The sequence below is a fragment of the Simochromis diagramma genome, unplaced genomic scaffold, assembly GCF_900408965.1.
Source record: "Simochromis diagramma unplaced genomic scaffold, fSimDia1.1 OVJJ01000483.1, whole genome shotgun sequence".
Lineage (NCBI taxonomy): Eukaryota > Metazoa > Chordata > Actinopteri > Cichliformes > Cichlidae > Simochromis > Simochromis diagramma.
The window spans coordinates 389,562-416,351 of record NW_024386835.1 but is presented as its reverse complement, the minus strand read 5'-3'; the positions used below and the strand labels follow the sequence as shown (position 1 = coordinate 416,351).

The 26,790-nt window shown below is 41.6% G+C and overlaps 2 protein-coding genes across 6 annotated transcripts; one reads left to right on the top strand and one right to left on the bottom strand.

Moving 5' to 3' along the window:
- Positions 1-1,258: 1,258 nt before the first annotated feature.
- Positions 1,259-18,655, top strand: si:ch1073-335m2.2 (msx2-interacting protein). 4 transcript variants are annotated; one of them, XM_040028603.1, is made up of 15 exons: positions 1,259-1,522; positions 2,616-2,930; positions 5,243-5,716; positions 5,872-6,026; positions 6,598-6,798; positions 6,945-7,096; positions 7,185-7,310; positions 7,425-7,538; positions 7,628-7,741; positions 7,836-7,936; positions 8,157-15,366; positions 15,697-15,762; positions 15,865-16,059; positions 16,140-16,298; positions 17,584-18,655. In XM_040028603.1, the coding sequence occupies exons 1-15, from the start codon at positions 1,440-1,442 to the stop codon at positions 17,713-17,715; spliced, it is 9,597 nt and encodes a 3,198-aa protein (XP_039884537.1). In that variant the 5' UTR covers positions 1,259-1,439; the 3' UTR covers positions 17,716-18,655. The 4 variants fall into 4 exon arrangements, with proteins under 4 accessions (XP_039884537.1, XP_039884536.1, XP_039884539.1 ...); XM_040028602.1 differs by having other exon boundaries at positions 1,260-1,522; positions 5,240-5,716; XM_040028605.1 differs by lacking the exons at positions 1,259-1,522; positions 2,616-2,930 and adding an exon at positions 2,938-4,540.
- Positions 18,656-19,444: 789 nt separating this feature from the next.
- prkar2ab (protein kinase, cAMP-dependent, regulatory, type II, alpha, B) lies at positions 19,445-24,857 on the bottom strand. 2 transcript variants are annotated; one of them, XM_040028610.1, is made up of 10 exons: positions 23,079-24,857; positions 22,926-22,961; positions 22,713-22,852; positions 22,199-22,305; positions 21,378-21,531; positions 21,176-21,277; positions 21,006-21,080; positions 20,839-20,904; positions 20,493-20,631; positions 19,445-20,007 (listed from the first exon to the last, which is right to left on the bottom strand). In XM_040028610.1, the coding sequence occupies exons 1-10, from the start codon at positions 23,350-23,352 to the stop codon at positions 19,883-19,885; spliced, it is 1,218 nt and encodes a 405-aa protein (XP_039884544.1). In that variant the 5' UTR covers positions 23,353-24,857; the 3' UTR covers positions 19,445-19,882. The 2 variants fall into 2 exon arrangements, with proteins under 2 accessions (XP_039884544.1, XP_039884545.1); XM_040028611.1 differs by lacking the exon at positions 22,926-22,961 and having other exon boundaries at positions 22,713-22,892; positions 23,098-24,857.
- Between the last annotated feature and the right edge of the window lie 1,933 nt (positions 24,858-26,790).

Genomic DNA, 26,790 nt, shown 5'->3' with positions numbered 1-26,790 from the left:
AGTACCTCCTTCCAGAAGGCTTGCTCCGTGAGTCCCATGCTGTTGTTTCTCTCTCTCTTTCGAACTTTTCACCCAGATAATTTAAGGCAAAGTTAAAAATCACATCACATGTGAATATACTTTTTATCTTTATGAATGTGTTTGTCAATCACAGCATACTTAATATAATTTATTTTAATCAGAATCATGCACGATGAAGACTTTTACACACTGTTTACATAGTGCTCTCATTCACAGAGAGAGAGAGACAAGGACATGCACAGTCATAACAATGCTCCCAGAATCTAGGTGAAGTAGTCAGGCATCAAAATCATGTCATTACTCAAACTACATTTTCTTACTCATCATATAGATTAGATTTAATTCTTGATTAGAATTTGATTAGAATTAAGGATGATTAACCGTTTAACTCCGTTTTAACATTCTGTATCATTTTTCCTATAAAAAGGCTGGATGTTAAGTCCTTTTAGTCCACTTTTGGACAGAGATGAGCTAGGGGATCGCAATCTGTTTGACACCAGAGCATACCTCCACCTCTCCAGGCTCTCTGCCGCCTGCTACCTGCTCTCACTACGGATCACAATGTTGTCTGCAAACATCATAATCCACTGAGACTCCTACCAAACCTCTCCATTACCACAGCAAACCAGAAGAGCAGACCCCTGATGTAATCCCACCCCCACTTTGAACCCATCTGTCACTCCTACAGCACACTGTCCCGCTGTCTTCATACATGTCCAGGTCCATCCTCGCATATTCCTCTGCCAGTCCTGACTTCCTCATGCAGTACTTCCTCTGTTGGCACCCTCTGGGCCTTTTACGGTCAAAACAGTAGTTGGATTACGATAAGATATAATAGATGCATTTATTTTCAGCGTTGCCCTTGTTTTCACTAAACATTCCAATAATAACTGAAAAACACTGACTGCATGGGACTCACAAGGCGTTGCATTGTAAAGCATACTGTATTTTTTCACTGCCTTTATCTGTCGGTTTGGCAGAGCGATAGAGCGCTGCAAAGAATGAAACTGGTGACTTTCTATTTCACATAGTAGTTATTACAGAATTCGTTTAATTTTAATTCAACAAGTCAACAACTGTTACAAATTTTTAAATAAACGCGTTAAAGTGATTAAAAATTCTAATTTTCGCTGTTTAATTAATCTTTTCCACGGCCTGATCCCCCTGGGAGAAAATCGCCCGCTGCCTGCCGTCTGCTTCACAGGGATCGCGGGGACGCGCGTCTCGCAACCAAAATCATCCAGAGCGAGGTTGATGCGCGTCCACGCAAGACAGATCGAGGACGCAGCAGCTAAAGCTAAACGGTTAGCAGGGCCATCGGGCCCGGGTCGTTCATTTTGTTCAGGCGGACCTCCGACCGGCAGGGATTAGAAACGTGCGAGATCATATGTGTGTGGAGGGGGAAAGAGTAGCGCAAGATGGTTCGGGAAACCAGACACCTCTGGGTGGGAAATTTACCCGAACACGTTCGAGAGGAGAAAATCGTGGAGCATTTTAAACGGTAGGTTACGTGTTTTCCAAACAGCGCGCGCTAGCTGTCTCACTAACATTACGAAGGGTAGGCGGCTGCTATCAATGCTAACACAGCTAATGTTAGCATTTTACGTTTTACTAGTATTGCTATTTCTCGTGTGCTGAATGCACATTATTGGCAGCGTGGTAATGGAAATTGAAGTCATATATGTGAAGCAGAGCCGCTCGGGCCTCAAGGTGAACGATTTATAACATTCCTCGAACTTTTGTGAACGGCAAGGAGCAATTAGCTGGATTCGCTAGCCACCAAGCTTCCACCCAACCAACCATTTTGTGGGAAGTCGAGACGTTTTCACGATGTGTACAAGCCTAACGGCAGCTATCGTTAACCACAGAGTAGCATTAAATGCATTCGGTTAGTTTAGCCACTGGAAAAACCTCACACTCTGTTGTTTATCTGGTCGTCAGAGTGTTATATACCGATTGCTAATAGAAGGAAATTTACGAGAGCTGCCTCACGCCCGGTCCCATAAGTGTAGCTGCTTAAACTAAGCTAAGTTAGTCAGTGTTGTTGGGGTTCATTTGTGAAATTGTAAACTGCAAACCAGGTTTTGCTACCCTTTAGTGCTTAAATGTAAAACAAACCAACACCACAAACTGCCTTCCGGGGTTCATAAGAGTTATTTGCAGCTTTGTAGCTAACACTAGGTGTCTAATCTCTTGCTACGCGGCGTAAACACTACTTAAGTAGTTGGAAAACAAACATTCCTGCTAATGGGATTTATTGCTGCACACCCCTGGTAGTGGTCTGCTGTTTAAACATGGTGCGTTTTTTTTTTTTGTTGTTTTTTTTTTAACATATCCTACGTCCTATAGAAATGTCATCAATACTGCTTAGAACTTCCTCTTTTTCCAAGTATTCCCAAATGTGATCATCCAGTATAATCAATTGCTAGCACTTTTAAGTTCAGAGAGTTCACCTCTGATTTGTGGTCTCTGGTTCGTTATCATAAAGTCCTGCCTTCAAAGTCAGTGTCATTTGCAAGCTTGCTGATTAAAAACTGGCACATTCTATATTCTTGGTCGGTGTATATGTAATTTCCTCTTTGTCTCCATTTCAGGTATGGCCGTGTGGAGAGTGTTAAAGTTCTGCGAAAGCGCGGTTCAGAGGGGGGTGTTGCAGCCTTTGTGGATTTTGTGGATATCAAAAGTGCACAGAAGGCTCACAATGCTGTCAACAAGATGGGGGACAGAGACCTTCGGACTGACTACAATGAACCCGGGTCAGTCCCAAGTGCTGTTCGGGGCCTGGAAGACAGCTCTCCCTCGAGCAGTCGAGATGTTACAGGATTCTCTAGGGGAACGGTTGGTCCAGTGTTTGGGCCACCTGTGTCCCTTCACTCCAGAGAGGGACGTTATGAACGGAGAATAGATGGGTAAGTGGACACGGCGTCCCCTTCGAATCCAGGGAAATATAGGTATCACACAGGTGTTAAACCTAAACACATAGTGGGGGGTATCCGTAAGGGATTGATGCCTCAAGGGGTTACACAAAGGTAATCTAGGGATCGTTCCACTTTTCATCCTATTTGACTTGCCTTGCCCATTGGATCTAAGTAAATTAACTACACATTATCATTTGGTAAGGTAACTATATATTGAGAGTTTGACATCTGATGTGGATATTACATCTGTGTGGAATATCCTGGTGAGTTGTGGATTTATTACATTTTGTGGGAGTCTACCTTGGGGAGCTTGCGGATATTTTTTATAATCAACATGGAATCTATCTTTAATTTAAAAAAAAAATATCTGGAATCATGTGAAGCTGGAAGTACATCACTGTTATGATGGATACACGTTTTTTGGAAGTATCTATATAGGTATACACTCACTTGAAGAAATCTTCCATCGTGGGATATCATTTTTTTTTCTCAAGGCAACGACTAATTGCTGGACTGTTCATTACTTTTCCTTTTTCTTTTTTTGCGCTTTGCACTTGTGGATACAGCCTGTTCTGGATTTAACTTTTGACCGAGTGGATGGAAGAAACCTTTCAGTCATCACACATTAGAAGAAAGACTGGTGTAGTTCCAAGGTATCATTGTCATGTTAGGATGAGATTAACTTAATCAAAAACAGGTTTTGTTCCGCATATGGACGCTGCACCGAGAAGATTTCACAAGAACACAGAGGATCCAACCACCTGGCCACCAACAACGTTTGTGGAGCTATTCTTGCTTTTGCCATGAAGACATGAAGAGTGGATAGTTGGGATGTAACCCCCTGGATGTACGCAATATGATACCCTGTGCTGGATGTACTGATGTGGATAGGTGTAGCTGCCATTCATTTGGATTACTCAAGTATGGATGTAGCAGTTTGAGACCTCAATCAGGAAAAAACACTCCGAGTATCTTAGAGGAAGTTGAAGACATTTTTTTTAAAGTAACATGACACTAAACAAAGATGACACCCACTGATTATGGAGTTGTATCCGGCCCACCAGTCCAGGAGGATATTATTTACTCTGATACTTGTCTGGAGTCTACTAACCTGCGTGATGTTAAATAACTTAACATTAACCCATGGAATATTTTTTCCCCCTGCCACTATAAAACTTTTAAAAAATTACAGCGAAACGAGACCGATCCCATTGGATGTATTTTTTCTCTCAGGCTCCAACTTACTGAGTAGTCAACCTGGAATCTGCCGATTACCCTGAAGCTCATCATCTTTTTAAAAAAAGATTTTATTCCATATTTATTTATTGAGGTTTTATGTTCCTATGATTTTTTTTTTCTACATGTTGCAATACTCATAAAGGTCCATTTCTGTATATATTTTTTTCTTCCTTTTTCCATCCAGTGAAGAGAATTAAATAAGCCTAACTGTGGATTATACGTCAACAATCTACTGCCCTGGTGCTCAGTACATGAACATAACATGCAATGCGAGAATACGTGAAGCGTTTTTGCCTAGGTCTCTCACATTCTGACCACCTAGATTTTATTTGGATTAGTTTCGGTAACTTCTTTTCTAAAAGGTTGGTATTTCTCTGCCCTCTGCATACTTTCTTTCCTAATCTTCCTTCGTGCTTTGTTTAATCATAGTTTTGCACTGCTTTTAGGGAAATTCATTACTTAAAAGCTACAAAAGGAAAAAAAGTAAATTTTATTAAATGTATGTATCTGCTTAGTTTTGTTTTTTTTTTTTTTTTTTTTTTTTTTTTTTTAGTTTTATGACTTGTTATTTCCAGTTCATGCACTGATCCAAACCCTGCATGGCATTTCTCCATACCACATAGATCATTAGAACAAACGTCCACTTGAATACTTGGGAGAAATGTTTTATGTAGATTTGTATTTTCTCCCCATATTCATAATAATTCATGAACAGTCAACCTCTGAAACCTCAGTGTTTATTGCTGTGCCAGTAAAAACAATTGGAGACTAAGAGCAACATAGCTTAAATCTGAAATAAAGTTCTGAAAGTTTGTGGACAGCTTGTTTTCCTGTGACTGTTTGTGAATTTACATCATAGATGTATAGGTTATTAGATTTGGAGAAGCGTGACAAATGTAATCTGTTTGTTTTTTTTGTTCAGAGTTTTTACAGACAGTGCCAGTATTTGGGCCATTTATTGCTGTAGTGCATTTTTAAGTGAAATGCTTATTTTCTTTTTTTTTGTTAAGAGTCTGATTAATACTTTTTATTTTCATGTCTGTCCTGTTCTTAATTTACAGTAGCTCAGAAAGCCGTGAACGTGCATATGATCACAGCCCATATGGACATCATGACCGCAGTGGTACTTTTGACAGACAGCGTCACTACAACGCCGATTATTACCGCGATCGCTCTGTGTTTACTGCTGCTGGCCCAGGCAGCAGTTCTGTTGGGGGAAGCTTTGAGGCGTCAGACCCACACTTTGACTCTAGAATCCGAGACCCTTTTACTCTTACTAACTCTTCACGGCGTGACCTGTACCGAGATGACAGAGGACGGCGTGTCGATCGGACTTACCATCACCGTCGGAGTCGATCGTCTCACTCCTCACAGTCAAGGCATCCCTCCCCTCAGCGGACCACGGGGCAACCCCTCAAAACTCCTCATTCCCCTAAAAAAGCACCTTTGTCCCCTGGGAGAGGCCCGAGGTCTCGATCTCACAGCAGATCTTCAAGCTCTGATTCAGTCAGCAGCACAAGCAGCACAGGCAGTGGCAGGTGGGAATTTTTTTCGTTTTTTAATCTACAAATGATGGATGAATATTTGTCCATGGACAAAGCATTGGGATTATTGCTGGACAATTTGTAAATAATCTGTTTACTCAGACTTGTGTAAACAGAAGTGTCTAATCGTTTTCCCCTTTCATTGACAGTGATTCAAACAGCAGCTCAAGTGATGGATCGCAGGCTCGTTCTGTTCAGTCATCAGCTACACACGCACCACCTCAGTCCTCTATGGCGCTTGACTCTGAAGAGCCCCGTAGGAGCTTTGGCATTAAAGTGCAAAATCTACCAGTACGCTCAACAGGTGAGTTTTTAATGTTCATCTACCTCTCAGTGGACCAAGTTAAGTCTTTTCTCTGCTCAATAACCTTGCCATATCCTAGAATTTGTTATTGCCTCAATGGCATTAGAAAGTACATTTCCTACAGGCAACATGATCTGAAACATGAGTCTCATCAAATTTGCAGGTAGTTAAATGTAGCCATGTTTAAAAACTTTAATTTTTGGCTCTTGTAAAAGGGAGTTTCTGATGGTAAAGAGTGGTTGTTTAATGAAATAAAATTACTATTTCCTTTACTGTTTGCTGCAGGGCATTGTATAGATTTGTGGTGACAGAGATTGATCACTTTATTAGTTATTGTTTCATTTACTGCAAGCTGAAGCCACACATACAGATGTTTTATAATTTTATTTTTAATTACACATTTAGCATGCTTGTGGTATGCAAACCAAACTAAGCTGTGAAATAAAAATAATTTGAGCCAGATGAAAGCCTCTTCCTGTCAACAGATTAAAGTGGGAGTCATTTCTTCTTTAGGTCGTTGGGAATTCTGTTGTTTTTAGTAGTGTTGTAGTAATTCTGTTTTCCAATGCAGACACGAGTTTGAAAGATGGACTTTTCCATGAATTCAAGAAACATGGGAAAGTGACTTCAGTTCAGATCCATGGAACATCAGAAGACCGCTATGGGTTGGTATTCTTCAGACAGCAAGAGGACCAAGAAAAAGCCCTTAGTGTCTCCAAAGGAAAGCTGTTTTTCGGCATGCTTATTGAAGTCACTGCCTGGAATGGACCAGGTAGGTTGCAACAAAAGTCACAGAAATTTGTATTTTTTCTGATAAATATGGCAGATTTGCAGACACATTAATTCCCTCCACAGGCTTGAACCAAAATTCAAATAGCATGTGAGTAATATTAATGATAAATCCGTTTCTTCCTCCAGAAACAGAAAGTGAAAATGAGTTCAGGCCTTTGGATGGGCGAATAGATGAATTCCATCCAAAGGCCACAAGGACACTGTTTATAGGGAATCTGGAGAAGACCACCAGTTACCAACAGCTTCTCGACATTTTCCAACGCTTTGGTGAAATTGTGGTAAGCATCCATCTGACTTTGAATTACACACGTAAGTTTGTATATTTTACATTTAACATTTTGTATTTGCTCTCTTTTTTGTCTCAAGGACATTGACATCAAGAAAGTAAATGGAGTTCCCCAGTATGCCTTTGTCCAGTATTCTGATATTGCCAGTGTTTGCAAGGCTATAAAGAAGATGGATGGAGAGTATCTGGGAGCCAACAGACTAAAGGTAGTGTTTGTACACTAAGCAATCTTACCATTTCTCATCTGTGTATGTGTATATTTTCAAAATTATAGATTAGAGTGTTTATAATATCTATATTTGTGTCTTGTTTCCTTGCAGCTCGGTTTTGGAAAGAGTATGCCTACAACATGTGTTTGGCTTGATGGGTTATCGGCCAATATTACAGAGCAATACCTCACGCGGCATTTCTGCCGCTACGGACATGTAGTTAAGGTAAGGTGATGTTTTTCTCTTCCTTAAGATTTGATACTTTTGATTTTAGTACTCCCATAAATCTGATTTTAATTTTTTCTTTTTTGAAGGTGGTGTTTGATAGATTGAAGGGGATGGCTCTCATCTTGTACAACAACACCGACTTTGCTCAGACAGCTGTAAGAGAGACCAAAGGTTGGAAGATTGGTGGCAATAAAATAAAGGTAAAAATCAAGTGAAGGTTTAACTAATAAAATGTAATCCTAATGTTTTTTGCCCCCTTTTTAAATCTTTTTGTGTTTTATTCACTTATGATAGGTGGATTTTGCAAGTCAAGAGAGTCAGATGGCTTTCTACCGATCCATGCAGGCATCCGGACAAGACATTAGAGACTTCTATGAAATCCCTCCTGAACGACGGTAAACGACCAGTATTGTTATCTGAATACAGTTATTGTTTCTGTTTAATGACTTTATTTGCTTTGCCTTTTTTTTTTAAATTAAGCAGATAGAAAATGTTTGCTGCTAGTGAAAGTGGTGATATTTTGAATCTCTCTTCCATTAGTGACAATATTTCAATTACAAATTAATTATTTAGATTCATTACTTTACACTTTGTGTTCTCTCCTTAACTCTACAGAGAGGATCGCAGAGCTCCGTATCATGAATTTGCAGCAGAAAGGGCTTACTATGAGAATATACGAACCCCTGGCCTCTATACAGAGGACACTCGAAGAGAGTATGCTGCCCGCAGCAGAGACCGGTTTCCTGAACTTGAACATTATCAAGGGGATCATTTTGACCCACGCTATCATGAAGACCCTAGAGACTACAGGGATTACAGAGACCCCTTTGAGCAAGACATCCGGAAGTACACATATATTCAAAGGGAACGAGAAAGGGAGCGAGAACGTTTTGAAGCTGATCGCAGCAGGTGGAGCCCTTCCCATCCAAGGCGACCTATTAGTCCAACAGTATCACCTTCAGCATCTGAGCGGGTTCCTAGAGACTCAGAACGACGAGTTTACAGCCAGTCGTCTGAACGAAGTGACAGCGTGAGTTCAGTGTCACCACCACATTTTGATAAATCTGAAAAGACCCTGCTAGAACATCCCTCCAAGAGCGAGAAGAGCAGTCAGTCAGATCGTTTATCTGGAACTGAGAAACCCAAACGTGCAAAACGGAAAGAGAAAGGCGACAAAGCTGAAAAGATCAAATCAAGAAAAGCAAAGGGGCAATCCCCATCAAATCCACTACCTGAAACAGAGCCTGAGACTAGTTTTGATGGAGGGTCTGGAAGGGGAAGAGGATCAGACCAGGATGTCCATGAAAAACAGAAATGTAAAGGGGATGGCGACCTTCTTACTAGTACTCTGTTAGCAAAAAGTGAACGATCTGACATGAGTAAAAGTGATGGTTCAGACTTGGATGGAAGGAATCGACTCAAGAAGCATGTTAAGTCTGAAACTGATGGAAAAGATTCTGCAGTAGATTTGGATCGCCGTGCTGCAAGAAAAAGGCGGTTTGGTGACTCTGGAGCAGGAAGGACTGCTCGTCAGAAGAGAAGCAGGCATGAGGAGGAGGATGGTAATCAGTCTTCTGACTTTGGTGCAGGTACAACATATTTGAAAGAAATAGATACAGACAAACACAAAGATTCCCAGAGGAAAGATTCAAGACCTAAAAATGAAAAAAGTGGAACTCCAAAAGATGGTCAAGAGGACCTTAAAGTACAAAGAGAGAAATCAGAGGGATCTTTGGACCCACTGGAGTCCAAACAACATCTAGGGCACCCTTCCTCCAGAAGATTTTCACAAGAGGGTATTGCAGACCAAAACAGTACAAGAGAACCAGACCACCATACTTCTGTAAAAATTGGTCAAAATTCTGAAATTAACAAAAGTGCCAAGAATAAAGAAGACCACATTGACATTGATACCTCTCAAAGTTATCGCAAACAGATGGAGCAAAACAGGCGTTTGCATCAGCAGCAGCAACAGCGCGAGTCTGAGAAAACTGACAAACCAGCTAGTCCCCAAGGAACTGAAACAGAGGACTTAGAGCATCGGAGCCTCGTGCATGAAGTTGGTAAACCCCCTGAGGATGTCACAGATAATTTTCCGTCCCACAAATTAAAGAAACCAGACCAGATTGACTCCGAGTCAGGGATAAAGAGAGAGCGTGTGTACAGGAGCTTTAAACAAAAAAGTGAAGATCTCGACTGGAACACCAGCTCCCCTCCAGGACATTTCTCGAATCGTCCAGATGAGGACTTTGCGGATCCTCCTCAGAAAGAGTTGAGCCGAAATGATGAAAAATCTCACTCAGATCTGGAGTTATTAGTCAAAAGGACACATAACACACAAGTTAACAAGACAGGCACTCCTTTACTCATTGTGGAGGACGAGAAACAAAAGAGATGGGAAAGCAGAATTAAACAAGGCTTGTTACCTGACCTGAACTTTTCTCGAAATATAAATAAAAACATTCACAATCGCAAACATTTGGAGTACGCTATTTGTCATGACTTGGAGCCTGGGGAAGTACGATCCGACTCCGAAGAGGACAGAGAGCCCAAACCCCACTCTCCTGTGCCCTCCACATCTATGCCTTTTTCTGAAAGACCAAGAGCTGACAGATTTTCAGACCCTAAACAAGCACAGCTTGAGAAGAATAAATTCTACTCCTTTGCACTTGACCAGACTATCACACCTGACACAAAGGCTCTGCTTGAGCGTGCAAAATCTCTGTCATCTTCCAGAGAAGATAACTGGTCATTTTTAGACTACGATTCTCATTTTGTAAACTTGCGTAACAGAAAAGACACTGAAAAGGTGGAAGCAGCACCAAGACCAACACCTTCCTGGTATATGAAAAAGAAAAAGACTCGAATTGGATCGGAAGATAAACTTGATGACAGGAAAGAGGAACCTAAGCCAGAGGAACAAGAACGCAGGGAGCTATTTGCCTCCCGATTCCTTCACAGCGCTGTCTTTGAGCTGGACTCGAGACGACTTCAGCACCTGGAACGCAAGCATGAGGAACCTGAGCAAAACAGTCAGCAAGCAGCAGGAGATGGTGAACTTGACTCAGGGCCTGTTGTCCTTTTCCATAGTCGTTTTTTGGAACTAACACGACTACAGCAACAGAAAAATAAAACTCAGCAGCTACAGGAGGCAAAAGAAGACACTATGCCCACAAATGAAAACAAAGTAGAAAAAGCTCCTGTTCAAGAGCAACAACCTCTGCAGTCACCTGAAACAACAGAAACTACCACAGAGGCAGAAATTAAACCAATTACCCCTGCTGAAAATGTAGTTCCTGAACCCAAACTCGAACCAGCTTCTGTCACTCAAACTGTGATCAAAGACGTTCCTCCACCTGATGACATATGTGTTTTACTAAACCCACCCCATGATCCATGTCCCCCTGTGTCTGTCAAAAAGGAACAAGAAACGGATCAGGAACATGTTGTTTCCATGCAGCACCCACCAATTGAGACGTCAGATTCTCTGCCTGTACCCATTACAGCATCTGAATCCAACTATTCAGCGAATAGAGAGAGACATTCTCCGTCTCAGGCAAAGCTGGATATTGTTATTGAGGATGTAAAACCTACATTCACAGAACTTTGCCACGAGTCTCACAATGAGCTTGTTAGCAATTCTGAACCAGAGCTGGATTCTGAGGCAACACAACCAGAAGTACCTGTAGCCAGTAGTCCAGTACAGCCTAGTCTTGTTGAGCAGTTGGAAGTATTCAAGAAAGAGACTCCATCCACTTGTAAATTAGGATCAGAGAATGAAAGTGACATAAAATCTCAAGCTGGTAAAGTACAGGTACCAGTTGACAGTGAAAGAAATGATGAACCAGTCTTATCTCAGAAAGAAAATAAAACAAAAGAAATAAAAAATAAGAAGTATAAGTCTCTTGCACAAGTTGCTTCTGTTCCTGTAGCGTCTGCACCAGGTACTGAGAAACAAGCAACACGCAAGAGTGAGCGCATTGACAGAGAAAAGCTGAAACGTGGCTCATCCCCGAGAGGTGAGTCGAGGTCCACAGGCAAATCTCCAATCCATGGATCAGATCCCGATACCTCTGAGCACAGCATACCAGTAAGCAGAGCAAGACGAAGAAATGTTAAATCAGTCTATGCCACCCCAGTTGAAGATGATACACCAGTTCGTTCCGGAAAGGATGTTGCAGAGTCGCCACGCTCTGCCCGAAAACGTGGTACAGACAAAGATGCCATACAACAAAATACTGAACCAGATCCACCAACTCCAACACATGCAAATAAACGTGGTCGGCCTCCCAAGAATCGCAGGCAAGGTGATGATACTGCAACTGCTAAAGTAGAAAAATCTAAACTGGATGGTAAAGACACAGATTCAAATGAATCAGAAAGTGGTGAACGTATTCCAAGAATGTCAAAAGGGAGAACGCCACCGTATGACACAAAGGGTTCATCAAATCAGATGCCCACATCATTAGGATCTGGATCAACAAGGAAGGGGGACAAAACTGAGGCAGCTGATGATAATGGTCAGGAAAATGATTTCACGTATGAAGATACCTCGCCTTTGCAAGAGTCATCAGTTTCAGGTAAAGAAGATCCATCGCTGAAAATTGATGAAAAGAAAGAGGAGATGGTCAAACAAGGCATAGAATTGGCCAAAGGTAAAGATGTTCTCCATGAAAAGGTATATGATGACAAATCAAATGGAAAAGAGACAGATGCCTCCAACCTGGAAGAGAAAACCATGTCAGAAAAAGAGAAAACTCTTAGAGGAAAAGCAGGGAATTCCAAGTCACCAGTCCTCAAGAACCTCAAAATCAGACTGCATGCAACAGAGGTGAAAGACCTTCTTCAGTTAGGAGAAGAAGAGCCTGGGACTCCAGAAGACTCGTCAAAAAGGCTTAGACATGGTGACCACAGTGAACAGGTTTTAAAGTGCACAAATGCTAACAAAGGAGGCTCCAGCAATGAAGACAATGAAAATGCAGCTTCAGACCAAAAGGAGCTCCTGGGAACATCAAAAAATGTAATTTCACAGGAGCTGGAACTGGAGCAAGCTGTGGAGAACATTGCTAAACTAACAGATCCAACCTTTCCAACAGAACCAACACCGCCTGTCCCTCATACAGATGTAAAAAGTGACCCAGAGGAAGAAAAAACATCTAATCCTGCCAGTGAGTCAGAACTGATGGCTGCTATTGATTCAATAACCCAGGCACCTCCAGCAAATCTAGATGTAGTCTCAGAACCTGAGATTCAAGACTTGGTTCAGCACATCAAGGAAGATGAAACAAATACATCTTCTGTCCAGGAGGAACCCACTTTCCCAAACACACCCAAAAAGGGCCCCAAGGGAAGACCTAGAACACCTAAACGTTTTTCTAAAGGCCAGAAACAATTAAGAAAGGATTTGAAAGATGGACATTCGTTAACTGAGGAATCGGCAACCCCATTAGCAGATAGTACAGCTTCTGATGCAAAGGTTTTTTCTGAGACACCTGCTGCTGCAGCAACTACTGCAGTTATTACTCCTGCTACTTGGAAGACAGAGCCTGAAACCTCAGCAGTCAAAGCTACAGATGTAAACGCAGAGACAGAGTCATCTTCAGAAGAACACATCCAGCATTTAAAGTCTGTTTACCCGCAATCCAAGAGTCCAATATGCACAAAGCCACAGCACTTGCCATCTGAATGCAACTCCCCTTCTCTGTCACCACGAGCTAACAACCCAAATGTCAGACCCCCTCAAACAAGCAGAAATCCTGTTTCTCCACCAGACTGGCGCCATCATTCTAAAGATACCAGTGCCTCTTCCTTACCAATCATGCCATTACCAACCAAGGAAAACCAGCCTTTACCATCAGAGTCTGAAAACAAGGATATTGATCATGGCACAAGTGACTTGAGACAGATTTTAAAGAAACATACAACTAGTTCACAGACAGGCAGCAGCTCTGTTTCAAGTAATCTGCCAAACCTTCGAGATCAGAACCTATCTGAAAGTAATTCTCAGCTCACAGCCATTGTGTCAAATAAGTCATCACTGTCTGATAGTAAAATATCAGTGCATTCTGCCCCACCTATTGTTAGACCTCCACAAACGACTCCTGAGACAAAGTCTGTGATCTCTGTTATTGCATCCACTGCCACATCTGTTATCAGCCGTATTTGCAATCCTTCTGAGCCTGAGGATAAGGTGAACATGAACATTGTTGACATTCCTATAGCCAAACCAAGTTATAGGCCCAGCAAAGATGATGCTGGGTCATATCCTGTGCTGCCTGCTGGTGATGAAGGTGGAAGTGCCACACGCTTCATTATTGAGAGCCCCACTCTTAGCACTGGATCTTGCCCAGGTCTGAGAGTAAATACATCTGAAGGAGTGGTGGTATTGAGTCATTCTGGTCAAAAAACAGAGGGACCCCAGCGAATTAGTGCAAAGATAAGTCAGATCCCATCAGCAACACCAAGTGAGATGGAATCTCAGCAACTGGTATCCATACCCAAGCAAGATTTGTATTCCCAGCCAGGCCTTCAAAAAGGGCCTTCATCACAGATGGATCATGGGCATCCCAGTAAACACCAGTCAGGATTGTCTTCAATCAAACAAGAAAACACTGGTTTGGAAAAGATGGATTCCGCTTACCAATCTGGACCTCAAGGAGTAGTGAAGCGTCTGCCACCAAGCAACCAGCAGGTAATAGGTTACCATCAAGATTACATGCCTTTAAAACATCCAAAGAAAATGGATAGTGCTGATCCTCATGGTACAGATGGAACCAAACCGCCTTGGACCTCTGCCGTAAGCCCTGCAATAAGCCCCCATTTACCCTCTCCACCTGGAAACCACGTAGGTTTTAGTGATAGAACTCCTTCACATCTCGGTGGGGTCAAGCAGGAACCACGGTCCCCACGTAAGTCAGGGCACCCACACTCTCCATTTGTGTCTTCACCCATTGGTTCCTCATCACCCAAGGGTATTCCAGTTATGTTATCCACTAGCCATCCTGCCATGCAACAGTTTATTGCTGGCGTGCATCATCCCGAGCAGTCAGTTATCATGCCACCTCATAGTGTGCCTGGAGGCTTGGGACGAATGTCTCCACATTGTGTTACTCAGTCAATTCAAGTGGGGCATCTGGTCCAGGGAGATGTCAGAGTCAATACTCCACCTCTTTCTGTGATGAGCTACGGCATGCACAGTGAGTCGCTCAGCTCCTCTTGGTCTAGTGCCATGCAGCCACGGCCTACCTCACCTCAGGCTGTTGGCAGAGACAAGGTTCTCAAAGTAAACCCAGGTTCTTTGAGGAGTCATGAGGGGGAACAGGAAGAATCAAGACCCTTCCACCAGACAGGCAGACCATCTCCTGCACAGCTGAAGCTGGACACTCTGCAGCCCGATCCTCGTGGGAGTTTGCGGAGTAGTGGCCATTTGGACAAAACATACATAACACAGAGAGACATGCGTGTTCTTTTGCATCAACAGGGGGATCGTTCAACCGCAGACTCTCATTCTGGACACATTCAGGAGACCTCTCTATCTCCAAGAGCACATGCTTTGTCTAAAGGTGTGTCCGATAAGGATATAACAAAGTCTTTAGAGGCAAAGAGGCCCCACTCTCCACTTCCTAAGGATGGAATGATGGGAATCAGACAATCCGGACAAGCAATGGCATCTCCCCACAGGGTTCAGCTGATGCCACCTGGACCTAGTGGTTCATTCACAGACTACCCGGGGATGTACTCAAACCCGAGAGGAATCCATTCTCAAATGCCAGAAGCGTCTGCTGTTGGACTTACCCAGCCGCCAATGAATGTCACACCTGCTGCGGTGAGTGCGTGATGTTTAAAATGCCAGTCAACATAATCAGTATTGACAGATCTGTGTTGGTACAAAGTACATGTATAACTAGCAGTTGGTTTATACAATAAAAGCACAGCTTAATAACAGCAAGTGCCTCATAATGGCTGTGGATTACATGGAGAACCTATCATTTAATATAAGAAAGCAGTTTAACACTGTCATGAATTGCAGGTTTCAGAATAATTATGAATTAAAATAAGAACTAAAGGAAAGAAAACTGAACCTTAAACGAAAACATTTTTAAAGCAAAGATTAGTTGTACTGTTGTTCTTAACTGTGTTTTTCTTGAATTTGTAGGGTGCGGACCACCAGGCAAAAGATGGCAAGATGACACAGCCTGTTAATATGGTGCAGTTACTCACGGTAAGGCAAATCTCCCAACAGATTAAACAAGGTGGTTGGTCTGAGCAAGAGCTAGCCTCATCTCATTCATTTGTTGTTTTTGTTTTTGCCTCATTTAAATAGAAATACCCTATTGTGTGGCAAGGGTTGCTTGCACTTAAAAACGACACAGCTGCAGTCCAGCTGCATTTCGTCTGTGGCAACAAAGCTTTGGCTCATCGATCACTGCCCCTACAAGAAGGAGGTGCACTGCTTAGGATTGTCCAGAGGATGAGACTGGAGGCTTCACAACTGGAGAGTGTAGCCAGAAGAATGACTGTACGTGCGTTTTTTGCTTTACTTCCCTGTTTTAAGCAAGTTTCTGTCTGCTAATAACATGAACCTTTTGCTCTCCACAGGGAGACACCGACTACTGTCTCCTCCTTGCTCTGCCCTGTGGACGAGATCAAGATGACGTCCTGAACCAGACCCAAGCTCTTAAGGCAGCGTTCATCAATTACTTGCAGACAAAGTTGGCTGCTGGTATTATCAACATCCCCAACCCAGGTTCCAATCAGGTGAGTCATCACTGTTTTATTAATTGTCTGTCCTATGTGGCTTATACCAGCGGTCCCCAACCTTTTTTGCGCCACGGACCGGTTTATGCCCGACAATATTTTCACGGACCGGCCTTTAAGGTGTCGCAGATAAATACAACAAAATAAAACTAGTACCGGTACCGAAAAAAAAGATTTATTCATAACACACGTGAAAAGACCCAGGAAAACAGAGTTAACGATAAAAACGATAACAAAATAACGCTGAAAACCAATAAAAACCCTGAAAACCATACATTTCACGCTGGCTTATACAACAGTTTAAAGGCTGGTTTAAGTGTATTAAACACACAGAAGGGGCTTCTCAGCTGCATATCAGCCCATTGGTTTGATCTTCCCTAATTTTTTTTTCCTGGAGTATGCAGCACAGAGAAAACAAACAGGTTTTGATGCTTATAATCTTCTGATCTTCAATACCATTTGATGGCTTCATTTTAAACACAGAACTGGTTCTACAGGATTGATGGCATACATTTTACTTGGCCAAAGTACTTGTGGAGTCCTTACCATATAGTAAAGGGTTTAGGCTTCTTTGGAAGTGCATTTGTGTATATGCATAACTCACATGGGACTTTCACAGGCCGTGAAACATATTTATTGTAGGGATCCTTGTCAGACAGAAACTGCCCCACACAGTTCATGTGAATGACTGATCACATGACCTGTGCCATACTGTCTTTACCTGGTGCCGTTTGCATATTACCCGTTTTCATATTGTACCCGAAGGAGTTGAAGTGCACAGGTTTTCTTTTCATTTCAATAAAGCAGCATCTCTAGCACACACTTCACAAGTCTGACACCCTGTAGCAGTTTTTTTTTTAATCATTGGCTTTTTATTATTTTATTTTTTTTATTTTTTGTACAAAATTTTGCTGAAATGTCCAATAGATTTTTTTTCTATTAAAGTTTTAAATGACTTTACTCATTCTCTAAGAATTGTATCCTGTGGATCTCTTTGTTCTTCGATCAAATATGACAGCGTCTGTTAAACAATCTATTGTTAAAAAATAGATATAAATAGATCTTGAAATCCTCACAAGACTGAATAATTTTTGTAAACAAATTTAATTTTAAAAAATAAACTTTTATGGCCTACCTGGGGACTGAGTCCCACACTCACTCTTTGAGACAGAAAAAATTAAAAACTTTTTGACTTCTTTGTTACTGAATGACACTTTTGAATATTAAAAAGTCATGCCCATCTCAGTATTTCCATGTAACTGATATGTGTCTCTGTACTTCCCAGCCCGCCTATGTGCTTCAGATTTTCCCTCCGTGCGAGTTTTCAGAGAGCCACTTATCCCAGCTCGCCCCCGACCTTCTCAACAGGATTTCAAGCATCTCGCCACATCTCATGATAGTCATCACCTCTGTGTGACGTCCACTGCTGGGAGGATGGATCTTCTCGTTGATGAGCCTCAGGAAGCCAGAGGAATATTTTTTTCTTTTTTTCCTGGACACAGTGGGAATGTGTAGGATAAGTCCTATCAACACATTTTTGTTTTTTCTTTCCCCATCAGTCTTTTTTTTTTTTTTTCTTCTTCTTCTTTTGTTTTTATGTTTTTCCCCCCTCTCTTGTCACTCCTGTCTGGTATATTTGTCCTTCTCAAAAGAACTCAGGGATGGATCAAACCAGAATGAGTCTTACTTGACCATTTCTCTGCTGTATTTCTATTTATTGGAGTTTTATTTTAATATTCGGAGATGCTCTGAAGAAGGAAGGAAGGAAGAAAAAAAAAAAAAGTCAGGATGGTTGATGAACGACTCTCTGAGGGGCCTGTTTCTTTCATCTGTCCTGATTGATTGTTAATCATTGGTTCAGAAATTAGGATCTTTGAGGTACCTCAGCACCAGATCAGACATTTCAGCATGTAATTTTAAATAATTCTGTACAGACTTCCTCGCCCAGGCCTTTTCTTTAGAGGAAGGAGGATTAACCCTGTAGAAGACTTTTCGTTTAACTCCACCTGCTCTGCTCATGTTCTCACACTACTGAAGCAGTTTACCCCTCTGTCACCTGCCTTTGCATTGAACAAGCTACAGTTTGATTTGGGAGTTTTTGAACATGGGACTTTGTAAATATTTTAAATATTTAAAAGGAATTTAAAAAAAAAACACGGACCCAACATGGACAGCTTAACAGAGAGACTGGTACTCTGGGACGTACCAGAACACAGAGTGTGGAAATGTAGATGGACAGATTCTTAATTTTTGGGTGTAAATACTTGTAACAGAAGAAGGTTGGCAAGCTCTTGTGAGTGGAGTCTGCTAATGGCACTTCATATTTTGTAACTCAAATAAACTCCAGGAAACATGGATATCTAAGATGTATCTTTTTTCCCTCCCATGCACTGCCTTGAAGAGGTTCAGTTTGATTGAAGTGTTTCACTTTCTTCTAATACTCTAGACCTCAAGAGTTTGGTTTTTTTGGGTTCATTTGTACTTCATGACATAAAAACAACCTACAACTTTAGAAATCGGATGAGTAAATTTGAGGTTTTAATCACAACTCTGAGACTGAAATTGTATTTCCTGTGTTTTTTGGCTGCTTGCACAACTCCATTGTAACACTTCATTTGTCAGTGTTGAGTTGGAAGATGCAATACTGTGCAGAAACAGGTATATGAGCTAAATGACACGCAGAACATGACACAGCTTAGTAAATTGAATGTATCACATAGCAGTGCAAAGAAGGCTCAGAAAGATGAAAAATTCAATTGAACAATGAGTCCATTACACAGAAAATACAAAAGGAAAAGAAGAGCTCACTAAATGAAAATCTAAATGCCCTGCAGGAGCTGAAATCTTGAATGCAAGTTTGGGGTATATGAAGAATTAAATAAAGGTTCAGTTTTGTTTTAATTAGAATTATTTTTTTGGCCTGTATCAATCGGAGCAATTGTCTGAAGGCCAAGAAAAATAAGAATTATCGTTTAATCAAATAATTTAAACTTGATTTCACATCATCCCCCGCTATCTCTCCCTATTTTTCTAATATTCACTGTTCAATCCAACAAAGGTGGGAAAAATCCCTCAAAAATTGTACAGCAACTTTTTCCACCTGTTAATCTGATTATATGCTGAAAATAACTTTAGTTAAAACAAAGTGAAGAAGAAGTTTGCCCATCTTTTTAATATTATATTGTGGCATAGCAAATACACAGTGTTACTAATAACATCAAGAGTGGTTCAGAAAGCAGTGAGTTTACCTTCGGGTACTTATTTACATGCGTTTTCTTACTGGGACGTGTCCTGTATGGTCATGTCAATCAGACCAACACAGAGATGATGCACCAGCCAGGCTGCAGTCTGATGGGTTGTTCGTGAGTCAGTTGACTGAATCTTATTTTATCCATCAAATTTTGTTTGGACAAGTATTGACATCATCACACATGAAAAATGGTGAATTTTAAACTTGAACACATTAAAAAACAAAACATGACTTCAAATTGAGGCAGCCGTATTTACCTCGAGAGGAAGATAAAAGTATCACATGCACTGGTTCTATTTTTGATTTATAAAACACTGGCAACTTTAAATGTGTACTATTGTTTCAAATCATCACTGGAGCCAAACAGTGCCACCAGCTGGTCTTCATACTGGGAGATGTTTCTCTTCATGATGTCAATGCAGGGACCCAGCAAACGCTCAAAAGCCTGGATGTCAATTACTGGAAGGAAAAAAAGACACATTTTGATTCATGTCACAGACATTTTCGTATTTTTGCGTTTTACATGGTACATCAGAATCAGAATACTTTATTAATCCCGAAGGAAATTAGGGGTGTCAGGCTGCTGCATCATTCTTCCCACAGTCATGTTTGGAAAAAGTACGTTTTCACAGATCTCAAACCGTCGCACACTGAAAACTCACTGTTTCCACAGGCATCGAGTAGTAAGTATATAGCAACCAGGTGCTGCTAAGCACACCATATCAGCGCAAGCGCCTCATATCACCTATCAAGCATGGTGGTGGAAGGGCTTGTTTTTTCAGCCACAGGGCCTGAGCACCTTGCAGTCATTCAGTTGACCATGAACTCGTCTGTATACCAAAGTATTGTAAAGTTGCTGTGATGGGACCTTAAGAGAGCTGTGCATAAATAAATGCCTGCTAAACTCGATTAACATTACCAACATCTGTGGGCATTTAATGTACCTAAACATTTGGTTTCTCCCACAGCGTAAACTGTTGCTGCACGAGGTTTGTTGGTGACCAGTGCCAGCTCCCCAAAGTACTGCCCTCTGGAGCAGCGAGCCACCTCCACTTCTGCGTTATCCTGCTGGCTCGCCTTTGTCTGCAATAAAGAAACTTGTCAGTCATTTCATACATCTGAGACATACAGTAAAACTTAAACCATCCATCCATCCATCCATCCATCTTCATCCGCTTTGTCCGGGGCCGGGTCGCGGGGGCAGCAGCCTAAGCAAAAACTTAAACATTATTTAAAAAATTAATAGATAAAATGGTTAATTAAGAGGTTTGGCAATAGTAGTGTGCTTACTTTGCTTTTTATCATGATCTTCACTTCTCCTGTTTCCACAATGTAGAAACACTCAGCTTTGTCACCCTGCAAAAAGAAAAAGCAGCAGAAAAGACTAAGTTTAACCAAAGTGTTCTTAATATATAAACTTGAATCTAAAAACAACCCAAGATAAAGCAGGCCTATACCTGTGTAATTATGCGGTCTCCATCTTTGAATGCTCGGGCTCCCAGAACATCAACAATCTTCATTCTCTCAGAAACCTAAAACGAAGCAGGTGAAATAAACGTTGAATAAAAGGTGGCTATGTTCTTATATCCTGTTGTCTTTTTTAAATGCCGTGTGTGTGTCTGCAAACCTCAAGAGACTTCAGAAGAGGAACGCATTCAATGAAGGCCTCATACATCCTTCTCTTCTTTGCATTATTTTTCACAATCAGTCTGTGAAATGTGGCTCGATCCTGAAAGGGAAGCAACCAAAGAACAACCTGTTTCACGCACTCTGTCACATACAGCACAATGCTACGGTGGATGAAGGTCATCTTCTTCTGTCAGACTCACCAGGCCCCACAGGGCTCCGTCCTGTGTCGCCACGATTGTGGCGGCTCGAGGCGTGTTGTACATGAGAGCCAGCTCTCCAAAACTGCCCTTGTTGTCATATTTTCCAACACAAATGCTCACACCGTCCTTCTGTACAAAAATATCGTAGACACCTCTGGAAGTGATTGGACAGAGAAAGAGAGGGAGCAGATGTGAATTTCAAGTCCTCTTTACATACTAGTTAATTATGGAGTTCCACAAGGTTCTGTACTAGTACCAATTCTGTTTACATTGTGCATATATTATACATTAGGTACTATCATTAGAAGGCATAGCATACATGTTGAATAATCAGGCCCCATCTTATCTTAAAGACCTCATAGTACCGTATCACATCATTCAAGCGCTTCACTCTCAGACTGTTGACTTACTTGTGGTTCCTATGATATTTAAAAGATGAATGGGAGGCAGAGGCTTCAGCTTTCGCACCCCTCTTCTGTGGAACCAGCTCCCAGTTTGGATTCAGGATTAATCTAATTACTACTAATCTGTGGCTTTCTTCCACAGTGTCTTTTATCTTCTCTTCCTCCCCTCAACCCCAACTGGTTAAAGTAGATGGCTGCCTGTCCCTGAGCCTGGTTCTGCCAGAGGTTTCTTCTTTCTTCAGAGTTTTTTCTTCCCACTGTTGCCAAGTGCTTGATGGTTGGGATTTTGTCTGTAATACTGTAAGTTCTTTACCTTATAAAATAAAGTTCTGTCTTGTGACTTGGCATTATAACCTAAATTAAATTGATTTGAGCAGGTTTAGTTTAAATATTGAAAAGAAGGTAAACCTCGCTCACTTCTCTATGACGTAGAAATTGTCCCCATCCTCTCCTTGGTCTATGATGTGATCCTGAGGTTTGACCAACACTTCAAACATGGCGTCTAAAACCTCAGAGAACTGCTCCTGGAGGAAAACATAACGAGACAGGTTTCTTTTTATGAAACAAATTCTAAGAATGCATATTTAAAAAGGCATTTGAAGCTGATATAACATATATAAAAGTGGAGCTTAAGCTTAAATATAAGAACAGTTGAGAGAGGATGGTAAAGAACAGGCACGGTGTAGGATGCGAAGCCAAAATTATAGAGAGCAAAAGCCAAACTTGATTTGAAAGAACTGAAAAATGAAGCAGACTTTTGCATTTTTAAAAAAATAAAGTCCCTTTGTCACCTACAGTAAGCCAGTAACATGACATTTAAAACCTGAGTGCAGCACTTTCTGGTCTTGGACATTGTTCCTGCAGGTCTCTGTCTGTGATCATCACAAGGGGAACCACGTCTTCTTTTAAAACCTGAATTAAGCTGCTATACCTGCTCTAATGTCTTGAACAGTAAAATGTCTCTGCATGCGTCCTGAAGCCGGCGACGCTGCTCGTCTGTTTTGGGATTCACAACCCGAGGCTCTGTGTCATCGTCCTCATCATCATCTGGGTTGTACGCCTCTGCACAAACTGCAGCGAGACAAACAAATGAACAAAGTGGAGTCATGTAGCCACATTGACTCACGCTGTTCCACTTACTGACCTGCAGTTCTGCGATTGGTTTTTCCAGAGGGGCGCTCTGCAGAGAGAGAGAGGTCAGAGCGTTACACTGAGTGTTTTTAAAGCCAGGGCTTAGCACACTTCATTGTAACAGCTCCAGAAGTGCTCGTAACAGTGTTAATAGTGAGATACTCACTAACGGGGACCGGTTCCTCCTCTTCCTCCTCCTCCTCCTCCTCTTCCTCATGTTTGTTGGGTTCATCTGTGTCTGATTCAAAAGTGACTTCTTTCTGCACAGACTCAGTGTTGGGTTTCTTGTCTTGCTGGTCATTTCTTTGGCTCTCCAGAATACGTGTGAAATGCTGCACGGCAAACTCGGCCAAGTTGGGAGGCCTGCGACGAAGCACTTCCACCGTGTATCCCTGCAGCAGCTCTTTCAAACCAGCTGGTATCTCTACAGTGCTCATCATTCAGGTTCAAAGGTCAGGAGCTTTAATGGAGGAAAAAAAAAGTCTATAAGAGCTTCTTTTCCATTAACCTCAGTTTACGATGGCAGGAATAACAAAATGCAGCAATCAGCATGTGATAAACACACTTTCTGTCTGAAGCATCATCACTGGAGCATAGTGACTCCACCTCCTCCTCCTCCTCCTCTCCCAGTCTGCCCTGTATTGATTCTTTTATTTAGCACAGCCTGTCGGAAAGTATTGACCAGGTCTTTTCACATCACATGTAATTAAAGGCTGTCTACTGGATCAAGCTTCAGAGCACGATGATCTGGCAAAGAAACAACACACGCAGAGTGATTTTAACAGTTTATCCTGGAAGTCAGGCTGGTGTTCACGTCCAAATGTCTTCATTTATATTCATAAATATATAGCACAGTTATGAAAAACGCAGTACTTCGCTGGAAAATAAAAAGTAACTATCACAGTACAAAATAACTTCAATGCAAGTGTCCTCACACACACTGATTAGCCTTTTGTGCTCCTCTGCTCCCCGGGTGATGGGGCTGGGGTGTTTGTGGGGGGTTGGAGGTTGATATCTGATCTTCTGAGGATCTTGTGATCTTCTGCTCCTGTCCTCCTTTTACAACACTGACTATTGTATTCTACAAGATACATGATTCTGATCTTCTGATGATCTTATGATCTTCCTCTTCCTGTCCTCATTTTGTATCATGGTACAAACATAAAACCCTGTTATGGTACAAAATGGTTTTGGTAATATGACTCAAACAAAAGGGAACTTTTTGCATGCATAACTTAAATGGATGAAGGCAGAAGGGAAACTCGAATTTAGAGTTACACTGAGTTTATTTTTGGAAAAAACTGCCTGAGGTTTTTATTTTTATTCTAACCTCTTAAAGGGACTCTGCAGCTGCTGAAGACGATAAGGCAAATCATTGTTTAAATTTCGATCTGGCACTTTGTGCAGCCATTTCTGGCTCAAGGAGTTTCTACTCCAGGAAGAAATACACTTTAAGTTGACGACTGTGATTGTGCATGTCGCAAAAGTCAAAGCTGATATGATTTCAGATGGTGAATCTCACACGTAAAGCAGCAGGTACTGCAAAGAAAAACCTCCAATTACTAATTAAGATGATTTATAATACTTTCATATTTTTTTTTACTTGTTTACATTTGTTTCAATGATTATAAGTAATTTATATTTGTGCTTTGCTTTTGTTGTAGTTGAAGCAGCACCAAGAAGCAAAATTATGAAAAGTAGGGAAACACTTTTTCATACACTGGAGCCTCCCTGCTTTTGAGATTAAGCTTAAATTTGTCTTTGTCAGAAAGTTCACACTTCTGGCTCCATCAGGTGACCCTAAACCTGCCTTTAGTTATTCTGCTGAGGCTGCTCGAACTCTTCTGCCCCCGTCCTCGTGTTTAAATGTTAATGCATACAACTATTTATTGTATCATTATCTCTTCAAAGAAAACAAAGACAACTTTTAGATATACAGTGGGGCAAAAAAGTATTTAGTCAGCCACCGATTGTGCAAGTCCCCCCACTTAAAATGATGACAGAGGTTAGTAATTTGCACCAGAGGTACACTTCAACTGTGAGAGACAGAATGTGAAAAAAAAAAAAAAATCCATGAATCCACATGGTAGGATTTGTAAAGAATTTATTCGTAAATCAGGGTGGAAAATAAGTATTTGGTCAATAACAAAAATACAACTCAATACTTTGTAACATAACCTTTGTTGGCAATAACAGAGGTCAAACGTTTACTATAGGTCTTTACCAGGTTTGCACACACAGTAGCTGGTATTTTGGCCCATTCCTCCATGCAGATCTTCTCGAGAGCAGTGATGTTTTGGGGCTGTCGCCGAGCAACACGGACTTTCAACTCCCGCCACAGATTTTCTATGGGGTTGAGGTCTGGAGACTGGCTAGGCCACTCCAGGACTGTCAAATGCTTCTTACGGAGCCACTCCTTTGTTGCCCAGGCGGTGTGTTTTGGATCATTGTCATGTTGGAAGACCCAGCCTCGTTTCATCTTCAAGGTTCTCACTGATGGAAGGAGGTTTTGGCTCAAAATCTCACGATACATGGCCCCATTCATTCTGTCCTTAACACGGATCAGTCGTCCTGTCCCCTTGGCAGAAAAACAGCCCCATAGCATGATGTTTCCACCCCCATGCTTCACAGTAGGTATGGTGTTCTTGGGATGCAACTCAGTATTCTTCTTCCTCCAAACACGACGAGTTGAGTTTATACCAAAAAGTTCTACTTTGGTTTCATCTGACCACATGACATTCTCCCAATCCTCTGCTGTATCATCCATGTGCTCTCTGGCAAACTTCAGACGGGCCTGGACATGCACTGGCTTCAGCAGCGGAACACGTCTGGCACTGCGGGATTTGATTCCCTGCCGTTGTAGTGTGTTACTGATGGTGACCTTTGTTACTTTGGTCCCAGCTCTCTGCAGGTCATTCACCAGGTCCCCCCGTGTGGTTCTGGGATCTTTGCTCACCGTTCTCATGATCATTTTGACCCCACGGGATGAGATCTTGCGTGGAGCCCCAGATCGAGGGAGATTATCAGTGGTCTTGTAGGTCTTCCATTTTCTGATGATTGCTCCCACAGTTGATTTTTTCACACCAAGCTGCTTGCCTATTGTAGATTCACTCTTCCCAGTCTGGTGCAGGTCTACAATACTTTTCCTGGTGTCCTTCGAAAGCTCTTTGGTCTTGGCCATGGCGGAGTTTGGAGTCTGACTGTTTGCGGCTGTGGACAGGTGTCTTTTATACAGATGATGAGTTCAAACAGGTGCCATTCATACAGGTAACGAGTGGGGGACAGAAAAACTTCTTACAGAAGACGTTACAGGTCTGTGAGAGCCAGAGATTTTCCTTGTTTGAGGTGACCAAATACTTATTTTCCACCCTAATTTACGAATAAATTCTTTACAAATCCTACCATGTGGATTCATGGATTTTTTTTTCACATTCTGTCTCTCACAGTTGAAGTGTACCTCTGGTGCAAATTACTGACCTCTGTCATCATTTTAAGTGGGGGAACTTGCACAATCGGTGGCTGACTAAATACTTTTTTGCCCCACTGTAAATGAGACAAAAAATGATTTGTATGCATTTATGTATTTTAAAGGACATAAAAGTTGCTCCACCCCAGTATGGTTTCCTTTGTCTCTAAAACTCAAAATACCCAAAATATCAAAACTGCTTATTTAGGATTATTTGAAATTGATGATATGCTGCCAGCCTGAATAAGGACATGCAGACAGGAGAGCAGTTGGGGCTTTTCCATCATCTCCAACTACAGTAATCACACACTGAACTGGTAAAAACTGAAAAAACAAAACAAACAAAAAAAAAACAAAAACTGGAGACATGACAGAAAAAACAACAACAAAAAAAACAGCGGGAATTTTTTTG

Excerpts from the sequence above, each read along its gene's own strand:
- si:ch1073-335m2.2 (XM_040028602.1), top strand. The coding sequence starts at position 1,440 with ATGGTTCGGGAAACCAGACACCTCTGGGTGGGAAATTTACCCGAACAC. Across the intron at positions 15,367-15,696 it reads TGAATGTCACACCTGCTGCG|GGTGCGGACCACCAGGCAAA; the intron begins GTGAGTGCGTGA and ends TTGAATTTGTAG. Across the intron at positions 16,060-16,139 it reads GTGTAGCCAGAAGAATGACT|GGAGACACCGACTACTGTCT; the intron begins GTACGTGCGTTT and ends TGCTCTCCACAG.
- prkar2ab (XM_040028610.1), bottom strand. The coding sequence starts at position 23,352 with ATGATGAGCACTGTAGAGATACCAGCTGGTTTGAAAGAGCTGCTGCAG. Across the intron at positions 20,905-21,005 it reads GAGACCGCATAATTACACAG|GGTGACAAAGCTGAGTGTTT; the intron begins GTATAGGCCTGC and ends TTCTTTTTGCAG. Across the intron at positions 20,632-20,838 it reads AGATCATGATAAAAAGCAAA|ACAAAGGCGAGCCAGCAGGA; the intron begins GTAAGCACACTA and ends TCTTTATTGCAG.